Source organism: Seriola lalandi, unplaced genomic scaffold (genome assembly GCF_002814215.2).
Source record: "Seriola lalandi dorsalis isolate HSWRI2012SDOR001 ecotype SW California unplaced genomic scaffold, Sedor1 jcf7180002054945, whole genome shotgun sequence".
NCBI classification, from domain to species: Eukaryota; Metazoa; Chordata; class Actinopteri; order Carangiformes; family Carangidae; genus Seriola; species Seriola lalandi.
Genome location: NW_019525496.1, coordinates 1,545,547 through 1,564,758, shown reverse-complemented (window position 1 = coordinate 1,564,758; position 19,212 = coordinate 1,545,547). Strand labels below are relative to the sequence as shown.

Here is a 19,212-nt window from a genome sequence, read left to right as displayed (position 1 = left end):
AGGTGTGCTCATGTGGTGTCCCTGTGACAGAAAGCTACAGAGATCACATTGTCTGGAGGCAATTCTTAAGTACAATGGAGGATTTACACAAAGGCATTTTGGGTGAAAAACATCAGCTCCTTTTAATATTCAAACTCAAGGTTGTTATTAAGGTGTCTAAATTCAGTCACTGAGAATGTATTATAAGGTAAAGTCATCACTGACGACGTCTGCCTGTCCTTAAAGCCAGAGGGGACAGAAGAGTGCACTTCATAACTAATGCAGTGACAGATGAGAGGAGGATAACCACACTCCAAATATGACCTGGAACAACTGCAGACATCCTGAATCACACTTTGTGTGTGTGTGTGCACATGTGCAAAAAAGCTGGACACACACTCCATTGTCAGTAATCTCTCGCCCACCCACCACACACGTTAACCTATAATTTGTTTCACTGATGTGTGCAGCCCATTTATCCATGTCACCCTCTCTCCCTGTCTCACTCTGTCTGTCATTGGGTGCGGCTGAGGTTAAAAAGCTGGCTCACTAGACGAAAGACTTTAGAGATTATGGCCACCTGAAAATGGCAGATGTTGTTGCCAGATGTGCAAAGTGGTTGGAAGTTACATGAAGTGACATGCAATAAATACAAACATGAAGACACCTCCTCTCTTTCATGTAAACAGTCACACCCACATTAACTGCATCTTCCTCCTCTACTGTGTGTGTGTGTGTGTCTCACTTACGTATCATTGTTTCTATATTTTATCTTAAGTGCCCACTGCATCTCATAGTACATTAGTAAGAGAAGTAATTTGGGTTAAAAATAACACCTTTTTGCATACATACACACAGCATGCACACACAAGCATGTTCAGCATTTGCACATACAATTGTCATATCACTTCACTTTCACATCCATGTATAATGAATACTCACAGGAAGCATTTGTACATATTTGCGGGCATCTATGACTCAGGAGACCGTCCATTGATCGCCGGGTTGGTGTTTGATCACTGGCTCATCCTGTCCACAAGTCAAACTGTCCTTGAGCAAGACACTGAACTCCAAGTTGCTCTCGATGCTGCCATCTGGATGTGAATGCTGTATTAGCACGGTCCATTTACCATACATCAAACAGGACCGACACATATCCAAGTGAAACACATCACTACATAATTACTAAGGCACATGCATACATACTTAGAGTATGTACATATTATATGAACAGGAATAAGATAAGATAAACCTTTATTGATTCCACACCGGGGAAATTCACTTGTTACTACAGCATAGGAAAACGAGGTAGAACAAAAAAGTATAACAATGGAATAAAGTAGAAAAAAAAAGCAACCATAAATAAGAACATGTGTACAATATAAGTACTTGAATTTGAAGAGATATTTACAAAGATATGTACGTAATGTGCAAACAGAGAAATACGTAATTGCATTCAGATTCAAAACAAAAAAAGTATTGAAAATATTGAAACATATTACACAGAGCATTTACATTATATAGCATTTTAAAAAATTGCACAGCGTTATTTGCATCCAGCTATTGTGTACATTGCACATGTAATTTCATGGAAACATAAAGTGAGTTTATGGTTATTAATAGAGAGGGATGTCTCCTCCTTTTTGACACAACCAGGAAGTTGGCAAAGATCTATATTCACCAGTGTATTAGGTTATAGCCTTTTTAAAATGAATAGATAAATAATCATTCTGATATTTTTTAGGAAACATAACAGGGGTTTCAGGTTTTCAAAAGAGAACTGCAGTGTTTAAAAAAACAAACAAACAAAAAAAAAAGAATAAATGCTCCACAGATGAACTATATACAAAGTATGGTTAAATGGATTTTGTATCTATTTTTTTGTGGGACAGAAGGAACTGTTGATCAAATCTGGACAAGTCTGATCTCTTAGATAGATCAACCATCATACCTGAATGCAACATGAAATCTTTCTTTTTAAAATATTGGGCTTGGTTTGCGGTCACGGATGGATCACTAAACTGGCCAACCCACAAGAGGAAACAACTACAAAGAGGTGCAAGACCACAACAAAGACACACAAAATGACAAAATGATAGACAAGACAGAGTGAGGAAGATACAAAATGACCACAAAGAGATGCAAAATAGCAGCTATAAGGTGACACAAGATGACCATGAAAACTTAAAATGACCACAAAGACAAGTAAAACTGCCAAAAAGATGCAAAAGGCCACTAAAACACCACTAAGAGAAGCAAAACTAGTAAAGAGACATACATAAATGTGTAAAGAGATGGAACAGATGTGAAACAAACACAAAAGGATGTGAAATGACCACAAAGTGACACAGCTACAAAGAGATCTACATGTCTGTATCAAAATCTGTCCGTGGATGTGGTTTAACAGACCATTCACAGTGCAGTTGTACCGATAGGGTTAATCATTGTTAATCTATCGTTATATGCAGCCAAGGATGAAAAGGCAAAGATGGAAGGGGTTGTCTGTAAATACTCTATTGTGGGTGGGAAATTTTAAGACCGAAAGTGTGCTGAAATGAAGGAGGCCTGCAGGGGGCGCTACTCGTTTTTGTTGTCTGTACCTGATCTAACCTGTGACACCGGAAAAGGAAAGTCTCGGCAAAGCTTGTTGTGCGCTCGTGTTAGCGGAGCCATTGTAACGTATGGGAAACGCACTTTGTGTGAAACTCGGACACTGTGAAAAGTACCTTATGCTACAAATCTAAACTCTGCACCGATGCTCACAGTGTCTCCGTGAAAAAGGCAGAGTCAGGTCAGCTCTGTGGATGTTTAGAGTCGGCGGTCTGGTTCACTGGCAGTAAAAAGAGCGGTAGAAGCTAACAGACGAAAGCCGCACCATGGCGGATGTTACTGCTCGTAGCCTGCAGTATGAGTACAAAGCGGTGAGTATGTCTGCATAGAAACACATAAACACCAACATATGAGAAGTGGGAAGTTTTATATGTTGTTATATTATCGAACTAAAAAGCGAGGTTAAATGTTTTTAATTCGGGTCGCTTCTTGTTTAGCTAGCCTTCTTGCTAACTAGCAGTTAGCCTAGCTGTAGCCGTGAACAGTGGGGAAAGTCATTGACTGATCCCGTCGTCTTTGTGTTTTGGTTGTTAGAACTCAAACTTGGTGTTGCAAGCTGATCGCTCTCTGATCGACCGCACACGGAGAGATGAGCCCACCGGAGAGGTCCTGTCCCTGGTGGGGAAGCTGGAGGGGACCAAGATGGGTGACAAGGCACAGAGGACCAAACCTCAGAAGCTGGAGGAGAGACGAGACAAGTCAGTACTGTCAACAACATATTTCGCTGTCTTTGCCAAGTTAAAGCAGCAAACTGAAATTACCTCCACATACACTGAAGTGTATGGGTTGAACATTTAACGTTATCGAGTTTTTTCCCCTTGAAATTGTTACATTGTCTTTTACATTGTGTTCAAAAGGTTTTTGGGAAGCTGACATTTTTCATTTTTACTTCACTGTTTAATGCTTTTCTTATCGTTGAAATTTCAAATCCAGATAAGAATAAAAACATTAATCGGTATAATCTTTGTTTTTAAAAGAATAATATAAACAATCAAGTCCAAAAGTCAATTGCAAAACAGTGATTGCCTTTTGCCAGCGCATTTGATATTCTCACCGATCACATCAAATTCATTGATGTTATCACGAACTGGTGTTTCAAAACAATATGTATTTTCATTTGGTTTACAGCTCACTGATAACATAACTTTGAAAAACTTATAGTTTCTAAATATTGACTGTAATGGCTTATCCTTCAGTAATGTTTGAAGGCTCTGCAAGGTGATTCTCGTTCTGCATTGAGATGAAGGAAAAACAAAAAAATCTGTGCTCAACTCTGGAAAGTATTGGCCATTGACATGGCTAAAGCTTTTCATGTATGATCTTTTTAATGAACATTAGTTTTGTTGTTCCTGTCCCTGTTGAGTGACACTAGCCTTAATCCTGTCTCCTTAAACCGGTCTATACAGGAGGCGAAAAAGAGATGAGGACAGGCACGATATCAACAAAATGAAGGGCTTTACCCTTCTGTCTGAAGGCATTGATGAAATGGTGGGCATCGTGTACAAGCCAAAAACCAAAGAAACCAGAGAGACCTATGAGGTGTTGCTCAGCTTCATTCATGCTGCTTTGGGAGATCAGGTCAGTCAACATGACAACAGCTGCTTTTGAAAAGTCATCTCGTGTTATTTTCTTTTCATCAGTCACCAACACCTTATGTGTCATTTCACTTGGGTGTTATATCTCATCTGCAGCCACGGGATATCCTATGTGGAGCGGCTGATGAAGTGTTAGCAGTGCTGAAGAATGACAAAATGAGGGATAAAGAAAGGCGGCGTGAAGTCGAGCAGCTTCTTGGACCCGCTGATGACACTCGCTACCATGTGTTGGTCAATCTGGGCAAGAAGATCACAGACTATGGGGGGGACAAGGATTTACAGAACATGGGTAAGTACATGGGAAGCAGCTACGGAGTAATGTTATAGTACTTTTTGCTCTAGTCTAACAGAAGCCACCTTGCTGACGGTCTCATGTTATCTGTCAATTTTTTTGTGATTGCTCACTATATTTTATATCCCCAGATGACAACATCGATGAAACGTATGGTGTGAACGTCCAGTTTGAATCTGATGAAGAGGTGAAGATATTTTTTTTCTTTTCTTTAAGAATTTCAACTCTGAAGTTGGAGCAGATGCAGCTCAAAAGTTTTAGCTTTGAAAAATTTGGGCTGAATAGGTTGTGTCCCTAATTTTTCTTTTCTTATTATGTAGGAAGGGGATGAAGACCAGTTTGGTGAGGTACGAGATGAACACTCGGATGAAGACAGTGAAGGAGAGGAAGCAGAACTGGGCTGCACTCTTTCAGCCAATGTAAGTGCAACATCTACATCAATACCTGTACTGCATTAAGTTTTTGTGAATTAATACAAACTATTGTAATAATAAATTATTTCTCATGTAGCTTGGCGCCACAGGTGATGTGATGACGGTGAAGAAAAAAGATCTGCATCCTCGAGACATCGATGCCTTTTGGCTCCAGCGTCAGCTCAGCCGTTTCTATGACGATGCCATTGTCTCACAAAAGAAGGCTGATGAAGTCTTGGAAATTCTGAAGGTATGTTTGTCATCTTATTTTGTTTGGAGCAGATACATGTATCTTTGTCATACTGGCTCATCCGTCGTCTTTCTCTGTATTTCACAGACGGCCAGCGATGATAGAGAATGTGAGAACCAGCTGGTGTTGCTGCTGGGATTCAACACCTTCGATTTCATCAAAATCCTCCGTCAGCATCGCCGCATGAGTAAGTCTGTGTTGTAATATGACAAGGTTTCAGATCGTTGTATTTTTCGCCTGTTTGAAGTTGATCATTTTGTTCTTCCTTCTGGCACACAGTTCAGTATTGTACCATGCTGGCAAGCGCTCAGAGTGAGGCAGAGAAGGAACGGATCATAGGAAAGATGGAGTCTGATCAGGAGCTGTCAAAGATTCTTTACCAGCTGCAAGAGACAGAGAAGGAGGATATTATTAGAGTAAGACCAGTTGTCTGTTGAATTATGTGAACATTTTTGCATAAATTGATTTTCTTGTTCAGTCCGTCACGTGATATTTTGTGTTTGTAGGAGGAGCGATCTCGCAGGGAGAGGGTGAGGAAATCTCGTGTTGATGACTTGGAAGCGATGGACATTGACCACGGAGAGGTAAATAATGCAACACTGTCACATCATGTGAGCAGGTTGACAGTTGTAGTTTCACTACATTGGGTGATAAAATTGGCATCTGTATCACTGCCATACAGGTATGTATACAATAAAGTTGACATTTTCTTTTCTGCTTCGCCAACAGTCATTGGCCCCTCGGCAGCTGCTAGACCTCGAGGATCTGGCCTTTACCCAGGGCAGCCACTTCATGGCCAACAAGCGTTGCCAGCTGCCAGACGGCTCTTTTCGCAAACAGCGCAAAGGTTATGAAGAGGTTCATGTGCCCGCCCTCAAACCCAAGCCTTTTGCTGACGATGAGGTTTGTTGGTTGTGTGTCTCATTACGACTCATTTCAAAGGTTTCTACTTGATATCCACTGGTTAGATTTGTTAATGACCTAAATCTCATCATGTCATCAGGTACTTGTTGCTATTGAGAAGCTGCCAAAGTATGCCCAGGCAGGATTTGAAGGATTCAAAACCTTGAACCGCATCCAGAGCAAGCTGTTCAAAACCACCATGGAGACGGATGAGAACCTGCTTGTTTGTGCACCTACGGTAAGAAAATGTTGTTAAAGCCAAAAGCATTGTAACAGTTTCTCCCAAGTGTACTTTTTTTTTTCTATAATTCTGATTTTCTTTGTGCACACAGGGAGCTGGTAAGACCAACGTTGCCCTGATGGCAATGTTGAGGGAAATTGGAAAGCACATAAATCTAGATGGAACCATAAATGTGGATGACTTCAAAATCATCTACATCGCACCTATGCGCTCACTAGTACAAGAGATGGTGGGAAGTTTTAGTAAGGTAAGCCTCGTCTCTCCTCCAGAGCCTTGTATACACACTCTGAGGTCATTTACATGTTGAGATCTACAAAAAAAACGCTTTTACTTCTCTTTTCATCCCAGCGTTTGGCAAGTTACGGCATCACGGTGTCTGAGCTGACAGGAGACCACCAGCTCTGTAAAGAGGAGATTAACGCTACTCAAATCATCGTGTGCACCCCGGAGAAGTGGGACATCATCACCCGTAAAGGTGGAGAGCGTACCTACACCCAGCTAGTGCGCCTAATTATCATTGTAAGTGATGTCAATGTGTTGAAGAAGGGTTTTGTCAGGAAACACGCATCATAAACCAAATTTATTCGACATAGACTCTCATGATAACTAAGTGAATGTATCACGCAGGATGAAATCCACCTGCTGCACGATGACCGTGGACCCGTGCTGGAATCTCTCGTGGCGAGGACCATCCGCAATGTGGAGCTGACCCAGGAGGATGTGCGTCTGCTGGGTCTCAGCGCCACACTTCCCAACTACGAGGATGTGGCCACCTGCCTGCGTGTAGATCCTGCCAAGGGACTCTTCTACTTCGACAACAGGTAAAAAAAAAAAAAGGTTAACACATGAGCAATCATGTTTGGAGTTCAGACGACACTTTCCACAGCTACATGCTTTTTATCAGTTGCACTTTTTGCATATTCATCTGATAACCACCCGTTTTTCCTCTGTAGTTTCCGCCCTGTGCCCTTGGAGCAAACTTATGTCGGCATCACAGAGAAGAAGGCCATCAAACGCTTCCAGATCATGAATGAGATTGTGTATGAAAAGATAATGGAGCATGCTGGAAAGAACCAGGTGAGTCCTGTCTGACTTGTTCTTCCAAGGTAACCTCATTTACTGACCTTATTACTGTGAGGAAGAAACTAGATCCACAACTATTTAGAACTCTGTAACTACATATGCAGGTGATCACCACTACCTGCTGAACTAACGTTGGTCTTCAACAGTGTGTAACCAGATTTGAAAGACTGCTGACATTCATTTGTCTCCAATAGGTGCTGGTGTTTGTCCACTCCAGGAAGGAGACGGGAAAGACCGCCAGGGCTATAAGAGACATGTGCTTGGAGAAGGACACACTGGGTCTTTTCCTAAGAGAGGGGTCAGCATCCACAGAAGTGTTGAGAACTGAGGCAGAGCAGTGCAAGGTGAGTTAACTCCACCGAGATAGATGACCAAATTCAAAGTTTCTTTGGTGCTCAGTCCCGTTTGATTTACACCTGAACTTTCAAATCCCAGAACCTCGAGCTGAAGGATTTGCTGCCTTATGGTTTCGCGATCCACCATGCTGGTATGACCAGAGTGGACCGTACGCTGGTAGAGGATCTGTTTGCTGATAGACACATTCAGGTTCTGGTGTCTACAGCCACTCTGGCTTGGGGTGTCAACCTGCCAGCACACACCGTCATCATCAAAGGAACGCAGGTGTACAGCCCAGAGAAAGGCAGATGGACTGAGCTTGGAGCCCTGGACATTTTACAGGTCAGTATAGACTGGATCATTACGAAGCTGCAGTGAAGCAGTCTTCGTAACGTCACTAACAGTAATAATTCTGATTTCAGATGCTCGGTCGAGCTGGTCGTCCTCAGTACGACACCAAGGGAGAGGGAATCCTGATCACGTCCCACGGAGAGCTGCAGTATTATCTGTCCTTGCTCAACCAGCAACTGCCCATCGAGAGTCAGATGGTGGGCAAGCTGCCCGACATGCTGAATGCAGAGATCGTACTGGGCAACGTGCAGAATGTAAAGGTTAGTGACTGTCGTGTACAGATGCTTTGTTAAAGGCGTAAGGACCTGATCAAATGTTCTGTTCCTCTTCAGTTTGGGTAATTTCTCATATTTTGTGTGTCAGGACGCTGTGAACTGGCTCGGCTACACCTACCTGTACGTCCGCTTGCTCCGCAACCCCACTCTGTATGGAGTCTCTCACGATGACCGCAGTTCAGACCCCCTGCTGGAGAGGCGCAGGATGGACCTGGTGCACACGGCAGCAAATGTTCTGGACAAGAACAGCCTGATCAAATATGACAAGAGGACCGGCAGCTTCCAGGTATAGACCTCTCCAGATGGGTTGGCGTTTTAATGTCTTTTTGTGGTTCCAGTGTTTAACTATGAATTGGATTTCATAATATTAATGGTTGACTTTTGTGTGTCTGTACTTAAAGGTTACAGACCTGGGACGCATTGCCAGTCACTTCTACATCACTCATGACTCCATTCAAACCTACAACCAGCTGCTGAAACCCACTCTCAGTGAGATTGAGCTCTTCAGAGTCTTTTCACTTTCCTCAGAGTTCAGGAACATCACAGTGAGAGAGGTATGTCGACTCCAGACAGATACGGTGGTTTGAAACATGCTGAAGTTAAATATTAACACAAAGCTTTGTCTTTTAGGAGGAGAAGCTGGAGCTCCAGAAGCTGCTGGAAAGAGTTCCTATTCCTGTGAAGGAAAGCATCGAGGAGCCCAGTGCCAAGGTAGCACACATAAGCAGTGATGAGGAAAACTGAAATTATTGTGTTTGGTCAGAAAAGCAACAACCAAAAATATTTCTCTTGATTAGTTTTCATTTATAAGTTAATGATACGCTGCCACAGTTAACTACTATGTATGATCTAGTTCGGATCATGACTGTGGTTTGATGTGTATGTTTTTCAAGTGCATAGATTTAACAAGCAGCATTAAAGTGATACATTGTCGTACATCTCCGTGTTCTTATTTCAGATCAACGTGCTGCTGCAGGCGTACATCTCCCAGCTCAAACTGGAAGGCTTCGCTCTCATGGCAGACATGGTGTATGTCACACAGGTACAGTGTTACATGCAGTTTTTTCATTGTTTTTCTGTTGACGTTTAGTTTTTCCTTTTTCTTTTGAATGGCTGTTTCCATAAACTTTACATGTAAATGAGTGCTTTTCCTAAAATGTTTTTAATCTTGAATTGAAAGAAAACAGAGTCCTATGACGACATATTCCATATCCATATGTACTGATGCCAAATGTAACTATCCATAAATACTCTTGTCGTCCATGATAAATGTATATAAAAGTTTTTGAATGATTATATATTTTTTTCTTCCAGAGTGCTGGACGACTTATGCGCGCCATATTTGAGATTGTGCTGAACAGAGGCTGGGCTCAACTCACAGACAAGACCATGAATCTCTGCAAGATGATTGATAAAAGAATGTAGGTCTAAAAGTTTTCTCTTCAGAATTAACATAGACTTTGGCGAGCCAAGGCAAGACACTGATAACTCTGCATCTCCACAGGTGGCAGTCGATGTCTCCGCTGCGTCAGTTTAAGAAACTGCCAGAGGAAGTGATCAAGAAGATAGAGAAGAAAAACTTCCCCTTCGAGCGTCTCTACGACCTCAACCACAATGAGATTGGTGGGTTTTCTTCCCCTACAACATGATCATGGAATTCCCTCCTCAGCCTGGAGAGTACTTGGAAGTCATATGTTTGATTTTTTTTTCCCTCAGGTGAGTTGATCCGAATGCCTAAGATGGGGAAGACCATCCACAAATATGTCCACCAGTTCCCCAAACTGGACCTGGCCGTTCATCTGCAGCCCATCACCCGCTCCACGCTGAAGGTGGAGCTCACCATCACTCCTGACTTCCAGTGGGATGACAAGGTCAGTAGTGAGAGAAGTATTCATCATGTGCTGCACCTCAAGTGCCTCTGTTTCTCAGCCTGCTGACAAACAAATAATCTTCCCACTTAGATTCATGGATCATCTGAGGCGTTCTGGATCCTGGTTGAGGATGTGGACAGTGAGGTCATCCTCCACCACGAGTACTTCCTGCTCAAAGCCAAGTACGCCCAGGACGAACACCTTGTGACTTTCTTTGTCCCAGTGTTCGAGCCTCTGCCGCCGCAGTACTTCATCCGTGTGGTTTCAGACCGATGGCTCTGTAAGTAATTAGATACGCGTTACAAAATTCACATGATGTTTATGGAAGCATTTCAACTAACTGCTTTATTTATTTCAGCCTGTGAGACTCAGCTGCCGGTATCCTTCCGTCACTTGATCCTACCGGAGAAGTACCCCCCGCCCACTGAGCTGCTGGACCTGCAGCCTCTGCCTGTCACCGCTCTCAGGAACTCTTCCTTTGAGGCTCTCTACCAGAACAAGTTCCCCTTCTTCAACCCCATTCAGACCCAAGGTACAGAACAAGAAACCAAAGTGTCCGCTATTCATCCAAAAGACGTGTCATTCATCAAAGGATAGGTGAATTTCATGTTGCTTACTAGACTCATTTGTTTTGTTCCCGTCCCCACAGTGTTCAATGCTGTGTACAACAGTGACGATAATGTGTTTGTGGGAGCTCCTACTGGCAGTGGGAAGACCATCTGTGCTGAGTTTGCAATTCTGAGGATGCTGCTGCACAATGCAGAAGGTCGCTGTGTCTATATCACACCCATGGAAGCACTGGCTGAACAGGTATGAAGTCACTTGCAAGCAGAAAGTGTACTTATCGCAGCTTAGCGTTGCTTACTTTTCCCATCTAACATAATTAATAATCATGTTAATCTTGGTCTTGCAGGTATTTGTCGACTGGCACCAGAAGTTCCAGGACATCCTGAACAAGAAGGTGGTGCTGCTGACGGGGGAGACGAGCACAGATCTGAAGCTCTTGGGAAAAGGTGACATTATCGTCAGTACCCCTGACAAATGGGACATTCTGTCCCGCCGCTGGAAACAGAGGAAGAACGTGCAGAACGTCAGCCTGTTCATTGTGGATGAGGCACACCTCATCGGAGGAGAAAACGGGGTAAGAACACAATCCCGCTTTGTGCTGCATCTCAGTGAGAGATGTTGCACACATTGTGTGTGCACTGCAGTAGTCATTTGTAGGCAGTGCATTTTGTTAATGTCCCTTGTTTCTTTTCATTAGCCTGTGTTAGAGGTCATCTGCTCCAGGATGAGGTACATCTCCTCTCAGATTGAGCGTCCCATCCGCATCGTGGCCCTCAGCTCATCTTTGTCCAACGCCAAAGATGTGGCCCACTGGCTGGGCTGCAGTACCACAGCCACATTCAACTTCCACCCCAACGTCAGGCCCGTGCCTCTGGAGCTGCACATCCAGGTCTGTGAACAGTGTGCTAGTCAACAAACACAGGGATTTGTCTAAGCTAGAAGATTCAAATTCACGATTTTCTGTTTTTCTTCTCTGTCCTGTTCAGGGCTTTAATGTGAGTCACACTCAGACTCGCCTGCTGTCTATGGCTAAGCCAGTGTACCACGCCATCATGAAGCACTCTCCCTCCAAACCGGCCGTGGTGTTTGTTCCCTCCCGCAGACAGACTCGCCTCACAGCCATCGACATCCTCACTTTCTGTGCTGCCGATGTGGTTCCTCAGAGGTCAGTCACTGCAGTGAAATTGTGCCTTCAGATGAGGAATGTTGTCGAGGAATGTTGCTGCTACATCTCCACACTGGATGAAGAATAAATTTCTCTTTCTCTCCAGGTTCTTGCATTGCACTGAGAAAGACCTCGCACCATTCCTGGAGAAAATAAATGATTCAACTTTGAGAGAGACTCTGGCCAACGGCGTAGGCTACCTGCACGAGGGCCTGTCTGCAACTGAACGTAAAATAGTGGAGCAGCTCTTCAACTCCGGTATGACTCACTCCTGCGCTACACTCTCAGCTTAGACTGTGTAAGTTTAAAACTGAATAATAATTTTCGGTATCTTTTGTTCTTCTCCTTTCTGTACAGGAGCTGTTCAGGTGGTGGTGTCCTCTCGCTCACTCTGCTGGGGCATCAACATCTCGGCTCACCTCGTCATTGTCATGGACACCCAGTACTACAATGGCAAAATCCATGCGTAAGGCTCCCACTAGTTAAATTTCAAAAGGTGTGTATGTGTCTGATGTATTGTGTTAGTGATATTGTTCCACTGTTTTCCCTCATCCTCTCAGATATGTGGACTATCCCATATATGACGTCCTGCAGATGGTGGGCAAGGCAAACAGACCCATGCTAGATGACGAGGGACGTTGTGTCATCATGTGTCAGGGCTCCAAGAAGGTAGAAGGACCTCTGTTGTTTTCTGTCTTTTGAAAACTGTTACTTGGGCTAAAGCAGCGACTCTGCGACAATAAGAACAAGCCAAACGATTCCTTTTTGTTTTCTTGATAGGACTTCTTCAAGAAGTTCCTGTACGAGCCGCTGCCGGTGGAGTCTCACTTGGATCACTGCCTCCATGACCACTTCAACGCTGAGATCGTCACCAAGACAGTGGAGAACAAGCAGGACGCTGTGGACTACCTGACGTGGACATTCCTTTACCGCCGTATGACCCAGAACCCCAACTACTACAACCTGCAAGGTGAGTGTCTTCCTGTTGGTTTTATATGGCAAAAAAAGATTTTTTAAATAAAAATAGTTTTGTTTTTACTGGATCAGATGTTGAGAACAACTTCTTAGCTCTCCTCTTACCTTGTCAGGCATGTCCCATCGTCACCTGTCAGACCACCTGTCTGAGCTGGTAGAAAACACATTACATGACCTGGAACAGTCCAAGTGCATCAGCATAGAGGATGAGATGGATGTAGCACCCCTCAATCTGGGCATGATCGCTGCCTACTACTACATCAACTACACCACCATCGGTTTGTTGAGAATCTGTTATCATTGCCTGACTGTCACGGTAATCATAGATCCTTCATGTTGGAATTCAAACATGACTTTGTTGCTCTATTTTTGTGTTTGGCAGAGTTGTTCAGCATGTCCCTGAACGCCAAGACAAAGATCCGTGGCTTGATTGAGATCATTTCTAATGCCGCCGAGTACAAGAACATTCCCATCAGACACCACGAGGACGCTCTTCTGCGACAGGTAAATACAGCAAACTGACAGGACACAAATATAACTAATAATCTACACAATAATATTAACACATCCATACTTTGTCAGTAAGAAGAAATTTCATTTTGCTGCTTTATTCTTGCTTTTCAGCTGGCACAGAAAGTTCCCCACAAACTGAACAACCCTAAGTTCAACGATCCCCATGTGAAGACGAATCTGCTGCTGCAGGCTCATCTCTCCAGGATGCAGCTGAGTGCTGAGCTGCAGTCTGACACAGAGGAGATCCTGAGCAAGGTACAGATTAGTGATTATCTAGCCACTGAGGAGAACTAAGCTTCTGACAGTCATGTTTCTGGTTTCTGATTGCATTATGTATATTAAACGTCCGTGTTTGTTGTGTTTGCAGGCGATCCGTCTTATCCAGGCCTGTGTGGACGTGCTGTCCAGTAACGGCTGGCTGAGTCCTGCACTGGCAGCCATGGAGCTGGCACAGATGGTCACCCAGGCCATGTGGTCCAAGGACTCGTACCTCAAACAGCTGCCCTTCTTCACCTCAGAGCACATCAAGCGCTGCACAGACAGGGTGACAAAGTGTTTTCTTGCACTAAATGCACTTCATAAAATCCAACTCATCACGGATCATACGCTTATTAAAACTGACCAATTTATCCCTGTTCTTCTCACCAGGATGTGGAGAGTATCTTTGACATCATGGAGATGGAGGATGAAGACAGAACTGCTTTGCTGCAGCTCTCAGACAGTCAGATGGCCGATGTGGCTCGCTTCTGTAACCGCTACCCCAACATCGAGCTGTCGTACGAAGTGGCAGAAAAGGAAAACATCAAAAGGTACGAACAATTCTCCCTGTCTGCAGCATTGTTTGAAGACTTGACTAAATGGATATATAAATAAAGTAATAATGTTGCAAAGGAAGAAATACAGAAGTTATAACATCCCCTTAACAAAGATGATGGTGTCATTTTTTCATCACACATTGTTATTTTTGGCAAATGTTAATGTGTGTTTCTTCATGTTTGTTCACAGTGGAAGTCCAGTTCTTGTTCAGGTTCAGCTGGAGAGAGAGGAGGAAGTGACTGGGCCTGTCATCGCTCCTCTCTTCCCTCAGGTAAATCCAATGTGTTTTGGCATTTCCAAAGGCCTCTATAATATATTTTTTTCATTGACATGTAATGGCTTTTTTGTGAATACTTGTCATTGTTACAGAAACGTGAGGAGGGCTGGTGGGTGGTGATCGGAGACCCCAAATCCAACAGCCTCATCTCTATCAAGAGGTTGACTCTTCAGCAGAAAGCAAAGGTCAGTGAGAGTCTCCCACTTTATACAGTATACTCTGTGGCTTCAAATGCTCTTAAAACTGACATTGTGTGTATGGGTTATGTCCCTCTCTTTGCAGGTCAAGCTGGACTTTGTTGCACCAGTGATGGGCGTTCATAACTACACCCTGTACTTCATGAGCGACGCGTACATGGGCTGTGACCAGGAGTACAGGTTCAGCGTGGATGTGAAGGAGGCCGACAGCGACGGAGACAGTGACTCAGACTAATCAGTGACTCGATCATTGCAGCCTCAGAGGTTTTGTTTGATATAAAGGATCAGCAGGTGTTTTTTCCTTGTTTTTTACTGTAGATATTCAGCCTGAATCGTGTCCCCTCACTCTGTCTGTAAACACGTCATTATTCATCCTCTATGCTCTTGTGAAAATAGCAATGTCATTTTATCCGATGGTTGTTTCTCAGTTTAAATCATTTGAATGATGTACACCAGTCCAGAATTATAGTGTACAGGGCCTGTATACAGTTAATATAATCAGACATGTATTACAGATACATGGCAAACTGGAGCCCCGCTCTGGGTTTTGAGTCCATTACACTCTGTACTTGGTGATCTACTGTCAGTTTTCAGGTCTGACTGAAATGTGATAAACACATTTATCAAGCTGGTCTGCTGTGTTGAGTTAGCGATGCTACACTCTTCTTCCAGATCAGGAGTTTGAATACAAAAGAAAACTGTCCAGTTATATTTTTCACTAATTGTTTTATTATGAAAAGTTCTTGGACTGGTCTAAATGTTTTTTAGTATGATGTGCTGTCTGGAATATTTTTTTTTCAATAAACTGAAGCCACATAATTGTTTTTTAAAATGTTTGTTTTATTTATTTATTTATTTATTTATATAAACATGAATGAATAAATTCCCACTTGAGCTTTTAGAAAGAAATATTTAGACTGCAAGATGCAATGAAGCATGATTATCAGTTTAGAAACAGACATGACAGATGACAGGTGACATGTTTAAACACCATATTAAGCAGAATCTTGCTGTGAGAGTTGAATGAACAATATTGTGGTGACCTCTGGACCACTAAGTTCCCAGTGTAACTTGCAGTAACTGTTAGTTCAGTGAGCGACCACGCATTCAGTCTTCTTCTTGGAATCTCCAGATGGCGATCTCTCCGTTATCGCTGCAGGAGGCCAGCAGTCCCGCCTCTTTTGGGTTCCAGGCGACACAGTTCACGTCCTGGTTGTGAGCCTTGGTCACCTGAGCAGCCAGCGAGAACACCGGCTGATCGGGATCAGACGACTCGTCCTCCTTAAACACTCGCACTGAGTCGTCACCGCTGGCAGTTACCAAGGCACCAGTCAGCCGACACCTGAACACAAACACATAAAAATCTCAGTCTGCTCTAACAAGATGACAAACTCAGATGAAGATCACATTTGACATGAAAATTAAATCATCTTATTGAGCCGGTGATCAGATAACCTGAATGGAGGTTTCATGTAATTCCTTCTTACACAGAGAATTTACCCCTGCACCAATACTAAGGAAGTCTGTATGTTTACCCCCAAATGTCGCACTTCCCTCGACTTTAAAAAGATTCTACCTATAGTCTGGAAAAACAAACGTACTGCACTACATAAGAAATGTTGGAGCCGTTACACCACAGGCATGAGAAAACTTGGATGAACGAAAAGACTGATCTGCGATGAGAGTGCACTGTACCCGTACAATCTATGAAAATGAGATGTGTCTTACCAGGCGATGTCATACACTGCTCGTCCATGGTACCCAGACAGAGTGCAAACACACTTCCATGACAAGTCTCCTGTTTAACAAAGCAGAGCGGAAAACTAAATAGTTTGAGATAAAATAATCCACCAGCATCTGTCCAATTACCCACGTGTTTGTCGTTTTCAGATACTTTTTATATGCTTTGACAGATATTTGTATCAAATTTAGGTTTGTATAACAATTTAATTACTAACAAACTTAATAGCAAATGATTTCAGGCATCAAAAATGAGAAACTGACGACAATCAGGCGCAACTAGAGATGTCTGTTATTTTTAGAGGGTTGTCAAAATGAACAAAAAGGTGCTATGATGTATAAGACTGATATTAAATAATGTCCCCGGTGGTAAACAGCTTCTGGGCTCGTTAGCCTTTAAGAGCCAACTATGACCGTGGCCTAATGAAGTGCTTTTTGTTGGTAAAATTTTCGTCAGTAATCAAATGAATATGAAATTATGTCAGGTTAAGTCAAAACACATTTTCTTATTGAGACTTTTTTTAATTATTATTAATTCTACAGTGAGACTAATAGTCTCTGCTGCTACCAACTCACCCTGTCCAGCTTCATTTGGATACTCCTTCCAAATCTTCACGGTGCGGTCATCGCTGCAGGAGGCCAGTCTCTGTCCAGTCGCATCAAAAGACAAACTCCAGACTGTGGATGTGTGTCCTTTCAAAGTGGCCCGGCACTCCCAGTCATCATCCTCTTCCCTGTAAATACAAATGTTGTTGTCGTAGCTGGCTGAAGCCATGAGCTGTGAAAACACATAGTAAATACATGGTAAGCATGGTGCAACAAATTGAGGAATCATTCAGGTGCATGGAGAGCAGAGTGGGACCCACCTCCTGGGTTGGGTGCCACACAACATGCTTGACATCTTGTGTGTGGGAGTTCACAACAGTGACGCATTCATACTCGTCTTCTTCATCCACTGTGAAACACAAAGGGAAAGAGATCATTTTTATTAACAAACTGGGAGGGACAATACATGTGCTGATTTCCTACTATGAATTAGATTCATGCCATGCCTCTATGAGAGTGACACACTGGAGTTCAACACAAACCTTCCCAGACCCAGACACTCTTGTCTCGGCTACATGTTGCTAACAGGTTCCCTGAAGGGGCCCACGCCACACATTTGACCTCGTTTTCATGTCCCTCCAGCACAGTCAAACTCTAGAGGAAAAGGTGAGACAAGGTAAAATCTGCAAAAGCTCCAGAATTTTACAAAGTGAAGATATAAACATCTCATCTTACCTCAAAGCCATCGTTCTTCTTTTTCCAGATGCATGTAGTTGCATCAAAGCTGGCAGAGGCCAGATAATTCCCACAGGGAGACCATGCCACCTTCCTCACAGTGCGCTGGTGTCCGTCCTCAAGCACACTCTTACAAATCCAAGAGTCACCTAAAAAAGAAAAGAAAAGGTCAGGAAGGTTGTCAGCCATTATGAGGCCTTTCATTCTCTTAATAAACACAGAGGGCAATTTTCAGGTCTGCAAACATAACTGCTTAATGGCAAAATTAATTTACAGGACGTTGCTGCATTAACCAAAACAGACATTTCTATCTAGTTACTTGATGTAAGAAATCGTTTCTCTATTGAATTTACAGAAATTGTAATATATCATGATATATAATTACACACCTAACCTGTGCCTGTTGTAACAAGTTATTTACCATTTTAACCTTTTTTTACTTCTAACTACTCATACATTAGATATTACAAATGGGGAATGAAGGTGAAGATTATTTTCTATGATTGCAAGTGTTATCACTAGTTTGACTACGTAAGAAAAAGAAGCATCACAGGAACATAAAACATCATCACCACTGACTTTTGGGATCACACGTCGACACATCCTGTCAAACTCTGCTGTAGTGTTGCAGTATAATGTTATCTGACCTTTATTCAGTCAGTGTAACCTCATGTTTTGCTCATTCAGTTAATGCTGGTGGCAGCTCACCCTCTCGCCCCCATATCCGGATGGTCTTATCGCCCCCGCATGAAGCCAGCAGCGTCCCAGACGGGCTCCAACTGACGAACCAGCACCGGGAGTCCGGGTGTGCGTTCAGTCTCTGAAGCAGGGACAGAGCCTCCTTCATTTCTGGGCTGGTGAAATCTTTAATGTTTCCTGTCTCCTGTCCGTTACAGCTGACAGTTAACTGACGCCAGATAAACGCGTCAGAAACACCGCGACGCGCTGTAACAATCCGAACAAACAAGCAGCGCTGCTGTACCCAAATAACAGTCACCGATCAGAGTCAAGAGGAGTTGGGTGAAAAGTGAGAATGTATTCGCAACAATTAGCACCAGAGAACAAAGTACAAAAGTTCATAAAAACAGCTACATCGGAAATGCCGCCATCTTTGATTACAAGATGCTTCACGCGAAGCATTGTGGGTTATTTTTCTTTTTTCTTGTCACAAACGTGAAGAAAAACTAAAACATAACTTGCACCAAATGGACAATTATTTCTTTCAGAATTAAACATTTAAAAATCAGTTATTACTGATTAGCTGAGTCGCCACAGAATATTTAGTTATTGTCTTAAAGGCAATTCTTATTGAATTTATTGATTTATTTATCATAATTTGAGCCTGCATAATGACTTATCGTGCCTCTATATAATATATGACTTTGTAGCTTGTTCTTTGTCTTTGACTTAATGTAGCTATTTACGGCTTTACACACCAGGTACCTTCCAACTTCATGTTTTAAGTGGCTCATAAAATAAAAA

The 19,212-nt window shown here is 42.9% G+C and overlaps 2 protein-coding genes across 2 annotated transcripts; one reads left to right on the top strand and one right to left on the bottom strand.

Moving 5' to 3' along the window:
* The first annotated feature begins 2,620 nt into the window (after positions 1–2,620).
* On the top strand, positions 2,621–15,541 carry snrnp200 (small nuclear ribonucleoprotein 200 (U5)). The gene is made up of 44 exons (XM_023394072.2): positions 2,621–2,900; positions 3,124–3,287; positions 3,996–4,167; positions 4,281–4,473; positions 4,608–4,663; positions 4,797–4,895; positions 4,987–5,139; positions 5,227–5,326; positions 5,419–5,555; positions 5,646–5,723; positions 5,869–6,042; positions 6,143–6,280; positions 6,375–6,530; positions 6,632–6,802; positions 6,911–7,104; positions 7,237–7,360; positions 7,561–7,710; positions 7,802–8,044; positions 8,125–8,313; positions 8,417–8,614; positions 8,730–8,882; positions 8,959–9,039; positions 9,287–9,370; positions 9,643–9,749; positions 9,833–9,951; positions 10,045–10,199; positions 10,290–10,479; positions 10,558–10,731; positions 10,849–11,009; positions 11,113–11,340; positions 11,464–11,655; positions 11,753–11,931; positions 12,038–12,189; positions 12,289–12,397; positions 12,492–12,600; positions 12,712–12,901; positions 13,020–13,184; positions 13,289–13,410; positions 13,531–13,674; positions 13,787–13,963; positions 14,068–14,228; positions 14,425–14,506; positions 14,605–14,697; positions 14,795–15,541. The coding sequence occupies exons 1-44, from the start codon at positions 2,856–2,858 to the stop codon at positions 14,942–14,944; spliced, it is 6,411 nt and encodes a 2,136-aa protein (XP_023249840.1). The 5' UTR covers positions 2,621–2,855; the 3' UTR covers positions 14,945–15,541.
* ciao1 (cytosolic iron-sulfur assembly component 1) lies at positions 15,529–18,856 on the bottom strand. Its single transcript, XM_023394073.2, has 7 exons — positions 18,439–18,856; positions 17,731–17,879; positions 17,538–17,649; positions 17,316–17,404; positions 17,026–17,227; positions 16,438–16,507; positions 15,529–16,051 (listed from the first exon to the last, which is right to left on the bottom strand). Exons 1-7 carry the CDS (start codon positions 18,575–18,577, stop codon positions 15,817–15,819), a joined length of 996 nt encoding a protein of 331 aa, XP_023249841.1. The 5' UTR covers positions 18,578–18,856; the 3' UTR covers positions 15,529–15,816.
* Between the last annotated feature and the right edge of the window lie 356 nt (positions 18,857–19,212).

Excerpts from the sequence above, each read along its gene's own strand:
- snrnp200 (XM_023394072.2), top strand. The coding sequence starts at position 2,856 with ATGGCGGATGTTACTGCTCGTAGCCTGCAGTATGAGTACAAAGCG. Across the intron at positions 11,341-11,463 it reads TCATCGGAGGAGAAAACGGG|CCTGTGTTAGAGGTCATCTG; the intron begins GTAAGAACACAA and ends TCTTTTCATTAG. Across the intron at positions 14,507-14,604 it reads TCGCTCCTCTCTTCCCTCAG|AAACGTGAGGAGGGCTGGTG; the intron begins GTAAATCCAATG and ends TCATTGTTACAG.
- ciao1 (XM_023394073.2), bottom strand. The coding sequence starts at position 18,577 with ATGAAGGAGGCTCTGTCCCTGCTTCAGAGACTGAACGCACACCCGGAC. Across the intron at positions 17,228-17,315 it reads TGTGGCACCCAACCCAGGAG|CTCATGGCTTCAGCCAGCTA; the intron begins GTGGGTCCCACT and ends GTGTTTTCACAG. Across the intron at positions 16,052-16,437 it reads GCAGTGTATGACATCGCCTG|GTGTCGGCTGACTGGTGCCT; the intron begins GTAAGACACATC and ends GTTTGTGTTCAG.